Source organism: Sinocyclocheilus anshuiensis, unplaced genomic scaffold, assembly GCF_001515605.1.
Source record: "Sinocyclocheilus anshuiensis isolate Anshui unplaced genomic scaffold, SAMN03320099.WGS_v1.1 scaffold1445, whole genome shotgun sequence".
In the NCBI taxonomy this organism is placed as follows: domain Eukaryota; kingdom Metazoa; phylum Chordata; class Actinopteri; order Cypriniformes; family Cyprinidae; genus Sinocyclocheilus; species Sinocyclocheilus anshuiensis.
This window is the reverse complement of record NW_015549640.1, coordinates 55,523-68,302: the sequence shown is the minus strand read 5'-3', so window position 1 is coordinate 68,302 and position 12,780 is coordinate 55,523. Positions and strand designations below refer to the sequence as shown.

The 12,780-nt window shown below is 36.5% G+C and overlaps 2 protein-coding genes across 4 annotated transcripts in view; one reads left to right on the top strand and one right to left on the bottom strand.

Annotated features, from left to right (window-relative positions):
* rpgrip1l (RPGRIP1 like) overlaps window positions 1–7,374 on the bottom strand; it is a 23,752-nt gene extending 16,378 nt beyond the window's left edge. Inside the window, exons 1-14 of one of the 2 annotated variants that reach the window (XM_016448962.1) lie at window positions 7,359–7,374; window positions 6,992–7,135; window positions 6,420–6,512; window positions 6,178–6,322; window positions 5,788–6,077; window positions 3,062–3,167; window positions 2,795–2,938; window positions 2,544–2,649; window positions 1,545–1,691; window positions 1,164–1,237; window positions 810–949; window positions 627–733; window positions 409–459; window positions 104–283 (exon numbers count right to left, since the gene is read on the bottom strand). In XM_016448962.1, the coding sequence (XP_016304448.1) occupies window positions 104–283; window positions 409–459; window positions 627–733; window positions 810–949; window positions 1,164–1,237; window positions 1,545–1,691; window positions 2,544–2,649; window positions 2,795–2,938; window positions 3,062–3,167; window positions 5,788–6,077; window positions 6,178–6,322; window positions 6,420–6,507 (1,578 nt within the window). In that variant the 5' untranslated portion in view covers window positions 6,508–6,512; window positions 6,992–7,135; window positions 7,359–7,374. Of the gene's footprint in view, window positions 1–103; window positions 284–408; window positions 460–626; window positions 734–809; window positions 950–1,163; window positions 1,238–1,544; window positions 1,692–2,543; window positions 2,650–2,794; window positions 2,939–3,061; window positions 3,168–5,787; window positions 6,078–6,177; window positions 6,323–6,419; window positions 6,513–6,991; window positions 7,136–7,358 lie in introns of those variants that run through there. The other variant, XM_016448961.1, reaches the window with a different exon arrangement.
* A 259-nt stretch (window positions 7,375–7,633) lies between these two features.
* The window catches only part of LOC107659865 (retinoblastoma-like protein 2), a 17,672-nt gene continuing 12,525 nt past the window's right edge, over window positions 7,634–12,780 (top strand). For both annotated transcript variants that reach the window (XM_016448960.1, XM_016448959.1), the window contains exons 1-4: window positions 7,634–7,942; window positions 8,697–8,827; window positions 10,538–10,738; window positions 10,999–11,063. In XM_016448960.1, the coding sequence (XP_016304446.1) occupies window positions 7,805–7,942; window positions 8,697–8,827; window positions 10,538–10,738; window positions 10,999–11,063 (535 nt within the window). In that variant the 5' untranslated portion in view covers window positions 7,634–7,804. The remainder of the gene's footprint in view (window positions 7,943–8,696; window positions 8,828–10,537; window positions 10,739–10,998; window positions 11,064–12,780) is intronic.

The window sequence follows — 12,780 nt, the reverse complement described above, 5'->3', positions numbered from 1 at the left end:
GGGGGGGGGGGGGGGGGGGGGGCAATCGAACTCGGGTTCGGACCAGGCAAGCGAACCAAGTGTGAAAGCACCCTTAGTCTATCAGTGCGAGGACTGAGCAAACCTGATAGTCTTTATTGATCTTGTGTTGGATGATGAGCATGTTCCTGGTCTTCTCCAGCTCTTGGACGGTCTCAGCATGAGTGGCCTGCAGTTCCCTCAAAGATCGCTCCACATCCACTTTCACATCTTCCTCCACCTTCTCCAGAAATCCAAGCTCTCCACTCTTCTGAATCCTACGAACCTAAACGGTCATTTATATAAAAAAATAAAAAAACGTACTGACCCAAAACATTTGACCAGTTGTGTACGTAGTAATCTAGTAATTTGTAATTAGTTCGAATTAATTAACAGATGTTCAGAATTTACCTTTATAAGCATGAGGGCTTCACTGAGTTCAGCTGCATCTATTTCACTTTCCTTTAAAACACAGTATAAGATTTAGGCAACAATGGGAAACTAATAAAATCATCTGCATTGTAAATGTTAAGCTTTTTTAAGTTGTTTCATGGTCATTTTCTTTTTGGGTGAGCTATTGCTTCAAAGTGCTATGTTTCTTCTCTGCTGCTACAAATATTGCACTTTACCTTGGTAAAGAACTTCATGCGCTCTTTAATTTCATCCAGTTGTTGTTTCTGCTCGAGATAACGCAGCTGAAGTTCCCTGTTTTCTTGCATCAGTTTTTCATTTAAATCTTCCGTGAAAATGAAATAAAAGTGAGTCTAACACACCAGCAGTTTTAAAGCACCTACGTTCATGTGTGTGGTTACCTCTCTCTGCCTTGATCTTATCCAGGATCTGGTTTTTATCAGCGAGGTCGGACTTTAATGCCATCTCCAGCTGGGCCACCTGTAGTTTGAGCTGCTGTTCTCTCGTCTTCCATTTCTGCTCCTGACTCACATCAAACACACTATTACAACAGACAAAAAGAAATTCGGTGATGTGCTCCCCCACAACGCTTTGATTTGTTGAAATCCTTAATACTAAGCATGAGCAATAACAATAGTACTTTAGTTAGCAAACACCACTAGTAAGTAGTCTACTAGACTTGTTTAATTTTCTGAACAGTAATTTCTATTTTTATTTTTGCTGAATGTCGGTCATTCAAGCTTTTATCTTCTCACCTTTTCACTAATTTATCACAGTTTTCCTTGAGCAAGTCTCTCTCCTTCTCCAAATCTTGGATTCTCTCTTGTAACTGAAAACAGACAGAAAATCAACTGGATGGATGGATGGGGTAAAAACACACTAAACAACACCAAATCACGGCAATTACAAATGTATTATATTTACATAATTACATAGGCTACATATTCTACTTGTACTTGTTACATATTCTACTTAATATATTGAATTAGATTTTATTTTTATATTTTCAGATCATTTTAATTTTAATTTAAGGTTTAGTATTCTCATGTGCTTTTGTCATTTTTATTAGTTTTAGTTTTTTTAGGTATTTCTATACATACTTATACATAAGTATGTGTGTATGACGGCAGCTGTACCTCTTGTGTGTGTCTCTGGTCCAGAGCTCTGGTCTGAATCTGTGTCTCCAGCTGCAAACTCTTCAGTCTCTCCTCCTTCAGCTGTCGGCTCACTTCATCCACCTTCACCAGCGCTGCATCATGACTGGCCTTCAGAGTCTTCATACTCTACAAAAACACACACACACACTCTACAAAAACTGCAATTGCTATTGACATGATCACCAGCAGAGGGCACAATAAATGAGACACTGACATTGATGCCAATGAAGTGCATTTAAAGGTAGAGATGTAAAAATTACAAAGTACCGCTGTCCTGAGACAGATGAACAATATATGTTAAAATGTGAAATATTAACTTTAATTGTTGAATTATAAATATCATATTTTAAAAAACATGTAAAAAATGTCCAATATATATTTAAATGTAGGGATTTTTTTTAAATGTAGAGGTTGCATTTATTTGATCAAAATTACAGTAAAAACAGTAGTATTGTGAAATATTATTACAATTTTAAATAGCTGTTTTCTGTGTGAATATATTGAAAATATAATTTATTCCTGTGATCAAATCTGAATTGTCAGCATCCAGTCTTCAGTGTCACATGATCCTTCAGAAATCATTCTAATATGCTAATTTGCTGCTCAACAAACATTTCTGATTATTATCAATGTTGAAAACAGTTGTGCTGCCAAATATTTTTGTGGGAACCATGATACTGATTTAATGATTTTTGTGATAACCATGATGACGTTAAAAACATTTATTTCAAATATATATATTTTTTTAACAATATAAAGGTCTTTAGTGTCAAAATTAAATAAAATCTTACTGATCACAAACTTCTGAACAGTAGTATGCATACACATACTTACACATGCAATGTGCGTCAGACGATATAGAGGTGCAAAGAATCCAGGAAATATCAAAGAACACACCTACAATTCTAATAGCAGATAAACTATAATTGGCAGAAAATCAATCTTTTTGTCGCTGGGGTCACTGACGGTCAGTCGTACCTCCTGTTGCTGTAGAAATCTGCCCTCCAGCACTGTGAGTGTGTTTGCTCTCTCAGACAACAGCTTCTGTAGTTTGATCATCTCCACATTATCCTTTATAGTTAACCTGCAAAACACACATATCTCATCAGAACAAGAGGGTTTACAGTTCAAACTCTGCTGTAGTCATATCTATATTCTATTACAGCAATTCCTGCGCTGAATATGAATAATAATAATAAAGTACAGTGTTTAAAAAGAGCGAGCAGCACCTCTGTCCGCTGGCCTGATGCTCTCTCATCTGGAGGAGTGATTCTTCAAACTCTCTCTCTTTCCTCTTCAGTTGATCTCTCAGCATCTCCGCTGATCTCTCCATCTCCTCCATCTGAGCTAGCTGGCTCTCAATCACATTCTCTCTGTTATCAGATAAAACAAGCAAAAAAATGTGCATGTGATGTTTTCCAGGCGATGAGTGTTGTGTTGCTGTTAGCGGGTCTGTCAATACAGATTGTGCAACATCTATACGGTGCAGCACTCACAGGTTGCGGATTTCAGCACGGGCCTCATCCAGCAGACTGTGTCCATAGCGGGGCAACAAACCCTGGGGTGGTTTTGCACTCATGTCCCCTTCAACATGCCTGATACCTTTGAAAAAAAAAAACACATAATTTGTACCATATTTTAAATATAAGTCTTCATCATTTTCTCCAGTACCTGTGTTTTTACACATTCTAGTACTAAATGGACACATTGAGCATATATCTAGAATTTATTAAAACATTCTTACCCCCAACAAAGTTGAAGCGATTACTAAATTAGACTAGAATTAATTGATAACACAGAACATAATATAATTTAGCTTACAGAATAGAACAGACCAGAATATAATATAATATAATATAAATTGCAAAAGATAATAGAGAAGAATTACAATAGAACACAATAGTTTGCAGAATAGAAAAGAAAACAGAACATTACAGATTAATCACAGACAAGAATAGAGTATAGAACAGAATATAGATATATAGCAGAATACAAAACAATACAATACAGAACATGGCAGAAATAGATGACAGAAGAAAGAATAGAATGACTGTGTCCATAGCGGGGCAACAAACCCTGGGGTGGTTTTGCACTCATGTCCCCTTCAACATGCCTGATACCTTTGAAAAAAAAAAACACATAATTTGTACCATATTTTAAATATAAGTCTTCATCATTTTCTCCAGTACCTGTGTTTTTACACATTCTAGTACTAAATGGACACATTGAGCATATATCTAGAATTTATTAAAACATTCTTACCCCCAACAAAGTTGAAGCGATTACTAAATTAGACTAGAATTAATTGATAACACAGAACATAATATAATTTAGCTTACAGAATAGAACAGACCAGAATATAATATAATATAATATAAATTGCAAAAGATAATAGAGAAGAATTACAATAGAACACAATAGTTTGCAGAATAGAAAAGAAAACAGAACATTACAGATTAATCACAGACAAGAATAGAGTATAGAACAGAATATAGATATATAGCAGAATACAAAACAATACAATACAGAACATGGCAGAAATAGATGACAGAAGAAAGAATAGAATAGAATAGAATAGAATAGAATAGAATAGAATAGAATAGAATAGACTGCACATAATATAATATAAATTGCAAAGGATAATAGAATAGAATTACTATAGAACACAATAGTTTGCAGAATATAAAAGAAAACAGAACATAACAGATCGATTACAGACGAGAATAGAATAGAATAGAATTAAAACAAAACAGAACAGAATATAGATACATAGCAGAATAAAATGCAATACAATATTGTCATAAATAGAATAGAATAGTATAGAATGTTATAGAATAGAATAGAATATTGCCTACATAGACAACAGAATAGAATATACTATAGATTATAAATAAGAATATAGTGAAGAATAGAACAGAATTGCAGAACAGAATAAAATATACATTATAAATCATAGTACAAAATGGAATAGAATATAACAACATACAGTAATAGAACAGAATGTGGAATAGGACACATTCAGAATAGAATATACATTAGATTACAGAATAGAATAGAATAGAATAGAATAGAATAGAATAGAATAGAATAGACAGCACATAATATAACATACATTTCAAAGGATAATAGAGTATAATTACTATAGAAAACAATAGTTTGCAGAATAGAAAAGAAAACAGAACATAACCAGTAGATTACAGATGAGAATAGAGTAGAATTAAAACAGAACAGAATATAGATATATATAGCAGAATAAAATACAATACAATATTGGCAGAAATAGATGACAGAAATAATAGAATATGGCATAAATAGACAACAGAATAGAATATACTATAGATTATAAATAAGAATATAGTGAAGAATAGAATAGAATAAAATATATATTATAAATCATAGTACAGAATGGAATTAGGGTTGTGACGGTGAGGAAATTTTCCCACCGGTTAATCGACGTGTGACAACACCGGTAATACCGTATCACCACGGGGGCGTTCCCTCTTTTCCTCGCTTTCCTTCGCTTTTAAATAGTTTGTAAAAGCATTTTACAAAGGCATGAGCATTTTACTTTCACTTTCAAATAGCGGCAATTCGGGGTAAAGCAATTGTTCGGCAGACCCTCTTCATGACTGTGCAGTAGGGTTGTGACGGTGAGGAAATTTTCCCACCGGTTAATCGACGTGTGACAACTCCGGTAATACCGTATCACCACGGGGGCGTTCCCTCTTTTCCTCGCTTTCCTTCGCTTTTAAATAGTTTGTAAAAGCATTTTACAAAGGCATGAGCATTTTACTTTCACTTTCAAATAGCGGCAATTCGGGGTAAAGCAATTGTTCGTTTGAATTTTCCCTATTTTCCTGGCTTTCCTTCTCTTTTAAATAGCTTAAAAGCGCCTTGAGCATTTTACTTTCACTTTTGAATTAGCAGCAGGTCGGTGTCAATTGCTTGAATGCAACAACAAAATACAACGTCAAACTCACTTTAGCCTATATATAAAACATAGAACTTTTATTACGACGGTGGGAATCAAAACCTCGGTGGGCAAGTGACGTAACCGGTGTTGCGGCTTAACACCGGTATCACCGTCAACACCGTCTATCACGGCAAGCCTAAATGGAATAGAATATAACAACACACAGTAATAGAACAGAATGTGGAATACGACACATTCAGAATAGAATATACAGTAGATTCCAGAATAGAATAGAATAGAATAGGATACCTGCTTTGGGAGTGTGTGGTCGTGATGGCGATGCCATGGGCATGTCGTCTGTGAGTCTGCGGAGGCCGGAGTTGATGCGTGGTTGGATGTGGCTGTAGGGAGTGTGCCGGCGGTTCTGCACCTGCAGCTGCTGTTTGGCTGCTAACAGCCGCCGCTTGAGCCCTTCGTTCTGTTTCTCCAGCTCCTGAACCTTCTCCTGCAGCTCCTCCATCATCTCCTCCATCTCAACATCTCGACCGCCCTCGCTCTGCTTGCGGTCCTTCACCAGACGAATCAACTTGGTGGCCATCCTGAAACACCAAAAACATTTGCAAACTTACTACTTTGTTCTTGTTATTGATCCATTCTTGAGAAGAATAGGTAATGTTTAGATCTAATGATTGATCAAACCTGCGGATCTTGTCTTCTTGTTTGCATGCATGTTGTTTAAGTGTGAGGTTTTCATCCTGCAGCCGTAGAAATTTGTCCTCCAGCTCCTCCTTGCTGAATTTAGACACATTCTGTCTCTCTCTGATATTATGAGACAGTAGGGCCTCTAAAAACAGTTTCAAACAGGCAGGATTATTCATTTACCTGCCCTTAACTAAAGCAATTACTGTCAATTATAATAATACTTTTGTTGTAATACTGACCAGGCAATGTGGCTGCTCCACTCGGGTTGACAGTGATGTCCTTCACAGGAATATCTCCAGCTGTCTCATCAGCACGAGCAAACATCATTCAGACTGAAATCAAACAAATCCCACAGCAAATATGCACGTCAAAAACATTGAAAATATTAATTATATTAAATTATTTTATTAAAACTTCGGTTTAAACACAAAAGAATACAACGGTATCACCATGTTTATTTTGGACATGTATTATGGTATTTAATTCCATAAGAAAATATTACCACATATTAATATGGTAACGTTAAACATTTAGTACCCCGTTATAACTTATACATCAAGGTAGCATGGCATTGCCATCTGATACTTGTGTACTTAATACTTGCATTGATACTGATACTTGAATTACGATCTGATACATGTTTTCTAACATGTTATGTCATTTGTATCGGAAATGCAGTACTTCGGAAATACAAATTCAAGTTATAATTAAACACAAAAAAAAACAACGTTACAGTAGACGGACTTATAAGCACACGGCGTACTTTAAACCTTCACAAGACAAAAATATTTTAATCCAAACACGATCTCACCGATTCAAACGCGTCACACGGACCACGGCGACTGTTGCTAACAAACAACTCCTCCACTTCCGCTCCAACGGACTCCACTTCCGGCAACTGGCTTATGGGAAATGGAGTTTTTACGGCGTGACGTCTTCGAGTGCCTAGAATGAGCTGCGCTCAAAAACAAAAACGTTTCCTTTTAAATGCTAGTATAAAGTAACCATTCGTTCCCTACACGACAATATGTCGCCTATTCAATAAAATGAATGACTGAATGCCAGAACAAATCGTGCAGGGATATAATAGCAGCGTAATGTGCTTAGACAGAATACAGTAGAGAAGACGGAGTATTTAACAAAACTTAACACAGCAACAGTCTAATTTACTCTTTGACCTGTATTAAAATGTTATTCAAAAGCTGAGATGCAGGCTGGAAGGTTTAGACTCGTAAAACAGTCATTTATGAGTTAAGTCAAGGGGAACTGGCATATTGAAGTCAGAAAGTGGGCGGGGCCTCCACTTCCGTGTGACGGGCTCTACGCACAGATCGGCATTCGCTTTCATACTTACGTCAGAAACGCGTCGTACGTTCTCATTGCGTCCGCGTCGGCACGCGCTCAGCGTAACTCAAACACGGCAGGAGCGAGCTGTCAGTCAAAGGACATTTAAATGGCTACACCGTGCAGAACTGTACAGTCGCTCGCGCTGTCATGAAATAACTTCATTCTTATTTCACCGCCGTTCATTTCATAGCGGTTTGCTTTTCTGCATTTCTTGTATCGCAAACAAAGATACAGATCACTCGTATATTTATACATCTACGCACGAAAAGCCCCAAAAATGAGCGAGGAAGAAGATACGTTGGTGAAAACAAGACATGCATTTGAAGATCTGTGTCGAGCTCTGAATATGGATGAGGAGGCGAGTAACGGGGCATGGAGGAGTTATGAAAATATCAGCAAAAATTACACTCTGGAGGTAAAGTGAGCTCATAATATAGGAGGCCCAGTGCACGCATTTATAAACGCGAATATGCATGCATTCAATAGTGTTCATGTGAACTGACATGTTAACATGTCATTTCTATGTTTTACGCACTAATTGTGTGCTTTAACGTGTCAGAGAATGTTTAAATATGTGTGTGTGCACATTACGTATTCGACCTGAGTGCAGAATGCGCGTGACATCATCAGCGGCTTTATCTGAATGAACAGCTTTACAGCCACACGATCATAATAATGTACAGTAAGGACAAGCTGTGCTTTTAGGTTGTTTTAAGGCTAATACGGAAAAAATACATCTGCACCACTTATGTCCTGTATGTCACCTCATTGTGCTTGTGCAGACAAACATTTCAGCATTGGTACAGTATGGTGCAGTTACAGTAAATGGTAAAAGCACGATTTTCTGTCAAATACCATATTACAGAATTATTATTTTATACATACACCGTGGTATTTACGTGGTGCCCCGTGGTACTTATAAGAATACAATGCTATTTTGATGGTACATATCCAACATGGTCAACCAACCCAGATAGCACACATACGTCTGCAAGATGTCTGTTAAAGATCGCTTCATCTGGAAAGCATCTGCTGTGTACAGACATCTGACAGATATCTTTAAGATGTCATTTTAACTTCTTATAACCAGATAAGAACTAAATACTATTGTTAGTATCATATGTAATACTAATACTCCATTTGATATCCTGTCTGTGTGTGTGTCTCAGGGCAGTGAGCTGCACTGGTTGGCGTGTGCTCTGTATGTGGCATGCCGCTCATCGGTGCCCACTATAGGTAAAGGCACAGCCGAGGGCAACTATGTGTCTCTGACCAGGATACTGCGCTCTTCACAACAGAGGTCAGTGAACGTATGATTTATTTTGATGTTTATATAGATAGAGTTAAAGAGATATAACAGACACAGCTGAACAGTTCAGTTAGTGATTGTTGCACGCGCACACAAACACAAACACACACAAACACACAAAAACACACACACACACACACATACACACAAACACACACACACACACACACACACAAACACACAAACACACACACACACATACACACAAACAAACACACACACACACACAAACACACAAACACACACAGACACACACACACACACACAAACACACACACAGACAGACACAAACAGAGACACACACACACACACACACACACACACAGACACAAACAGACACACACACACAAACACACACACACACACACACACAGACACACACACACACACACACACACAAACAAACACACACACACACACACAAACACACGCAGACATGTTTTGATGTTCCCAAGACAACTTAAAGATCAGCTGGGGATTTATACAGAGCTGCATTTCTTCCTGCAATGTGCTTGTAGCTTCTTGCTTGTAAGCCACAGAGAATAGATGGAGTGTATACAGTTGTGTAATGTTACTATTAAATAATCAAAATAAGGTAAGTAAAGTACAGATACTTGAAAAATGTACTTAAGTACAGTAACGAAGTAAAGCTACTCCGTTACTGTCCACCACTGGGTATTTTTATATTATAGTCTCAATAATAATAACCATATGGTAAATGCTGAAATACCAAAAGTATATGGAATGTCAAAAAACATGCACAGCCCTTGTATCAACCCCAAATCAGAAGAATTTAAAGAAAAATCATATTTTGCTTCAATGAAATGAAGCAAGCTGTGACTTTATTTTCATGATAATTAATGACGTCCCCTGGCCTCCAAATTCGTGGTGATACTGTTGTAATTCAATGAAATCTTCCTAAAAAATGTTTCATCTTGTTTGCGCTAAATATAATTTTAGTCACACTTTATTTTTTAAGTGTCCTTGGTACAGTGTAATTACACAAATATGTTTTGTTTTCTCTAGTACACTTGAAGTAACACATATTTAAGGGTTCATTTATCTGTTAATCTGCAATATATACAGTGAATTAAAAAAAAAATTGTAGGATTTTTTTATTTATTTTCTTGATTAGGTTAACCTTAAATTTGAATATATATTTGAACTGAAATCATACAAATATTGCGAACAGTCAGTTTATATACTCCTTAACAATAGGTTATTATAGATCAAATATTGTGGGGTGGGGGGGTGACAAGACTTTTATGTTGTGATAAACCATAAGTTTTAGTTGCAGTGGGTTGTTTGGTTAGTAACACAGTTGACAGAGGTTTCTCAGACATTAGAAAAATAAAATATTTTCTTCATTTAAAGATTTTTTTTCTGTATACATTTAATATAGATAATGTGGACTTTAACATTTTTTGATTATTTTGGACTCAAGACGCACAAAAATAGACACTGCAAAAACTGAAATTCATGAATTATTTCTGTGATATTAATATGCTGATAAATATGATAAAATGTGATTTTTGTGAAGAAAAATATATAATAACCATAAATGGACATGAAACATGCCCTGCCATTTAGAATGACTCGTGTGTAACAAGGACACATTAAAATAAAGTGTTCCAAAATTGCTTGAGCATTATTGAAACGTTTGCTATACTGAGGTTTAAAAAACCTAATATTACATTTCAGCCTGATTGAGTTCTTCAATAAAATGAAGAAATGGCAGGACATGGCCAACCTGCCCAAGGAGTTCCAGCAGAGCACTGAGAAACTAGAGAGGAACTTCACCGTCACCTCCGTCATCTTTAAGAAATACGTGCCCTTGTTCAAAGACATCTTCAAGGCGCCCACAGATGAATTACCCAGAGCGCACAGAGGCAGGAAACAGAGGTACTGCAACCTGACCTGTCCACTTCAAGTTTTGTGAAGCACATGGTCATATGATAAATAATCTCAGGACAGGTCACTGGAGGTCACAGATAATCACAGTAGTGTGCAAACAATCAGTTATTTATGCATATAGATCTGTGACCGAGAATTAAAATGTGACACGTTACATAAAAAATCTTGGATAATGGAAACAAGCAGCTCTACCCTATATTGAGTTTTCATGAGAAGCTTGTGCTGACAGATCTTTCCTCTGTCCTCAGACGACATCCCTGCACCGTCACTGAGGTCTTCAACTTCTGCTGGATCCTGTTCATACACGCTAAAGGTAAAGAGTTATTTAACATACCATTCATTTACAGGGCCATATTCTACATGTTCTTTTTTCCCGCTGAAGTCTACTTACACTATAACGTTAATTACAGCTTTCAGACTAGTAAAAACATTCACGTCTTTATAGAACTCAGAACTGCAATATGGAAGTTCAGAATTTAATGAAAGCTTCAACTTCTCTCATTTGCTTGTTCTGATGTTCAAAAGTCTGGGGTCGATAAGAATTTTTCATATTTTTGAAAGAAGTCTCTTCTGCTCACCAATGTTGCATTTGTTTGATACAGTCAAAATAATAATGTGTGTGTGTGTGTGTGTGTGTGTGTGTGTGTCACTTTTTATGAACTTTAAAAAAAAATAAAAAATACTGACCCCAAACTTTTGAACGGTCGGCTACACACAACAAACTATAAAATAGCAGCAGTATTGGTACTGTTTCTTATTTCTGACTCAAAGGTACAGATTGCTACTGTACCTTTAAGATTTTTATATGCAGATGACCTCCAGTGATTAGTAGCCTCCACACACTGACACAGTTTATACTGAATACAGAATGTTGATATGTAAACGGGCATATGTTAATGAGCTTATAGTAATGTCGTCATCGTCATAAAGCCTTCCAAGTGCTTGTTTTGTTTTGGATTTGTTTTAAATTTGTTTTGTTTTTTGTTTTGTTTTGTTTTGTTTTGTTTTTGATTTGTTTAGTTTTGTTTTGTTTTGTTTTGTTTTTGTTTTTGATTTTTGTTTTTGATTTGTTTTGTCGTTTCCGTAAATAGTTGGGGTGGATTGGAGAGGGACTTCTGATTGTTAGATCATGTCTGCATAGTACATCAAATATTTATTTCATAAGAACAAGAAAAATTCAGTTTTCTTTCTAATTGATAGATGCTTAACATGATGTAGTTCACACAGCAGCTTTTGGCAATTTCATATTTTCAGCATTTATCTGCTGGACATTTAAGTTTTTATGAGTCATTACGCTAAATGACAGTCGACTGAGGGTAGAAAGGTTGGACAGAAGGTGACATTAGAGAGGAGCGAGTGCTGAAGAGATTAGCAGGAGCAGGAGCTGCTGTAATGAGAGAGGAGGAGGTGCAGTGTTTCATGGGATTGTTCCTCCTGTAGTGTCCCTTAAGAGGGTCAGGAGCTGTGGAGATTCTAACAGAAGGACAGGCAGTCATTGGCTGTGAGCGCAGAGAGCTTGATCATGTGACCTGTGCTCATTATGTGGGCCTGTGCAGGCATGTTTGATTCGGTCAGAGGCCAGCAGGGACAGAGCATTTCCTCACACACACATCAACACAAGCCCGTCACTTCGTTTAATGCTGCGGGTGAATTTGGCTTGTTGAATGGTTTTATTTTTGTTGTTTGTGTTGAGCTGCAAGATCAGACATGCTGCAATAAGATCTCATCAGAGGTGGAGAGTAATCAAGTACAAATGGGTGAATCCCATGAAAACTCTGAAAACCAAAAGAAAAAAGTGAGAAATTATATTTTTTAAGTTGTGCCGTTTAATTTCTGGGATAATGTCTTGGGATTTAAGAATTGATATCAATTTGTGAAAATTAAGAAATATAAAGCTAGGAGATTCAAATTCAGTTCCACACATGTATACTCAACCGAAAGACCTGTATAACAACCATACATATATATATATATATATATATATATATATATATATATATATAAATTCAATATATATATTATTTAATTTC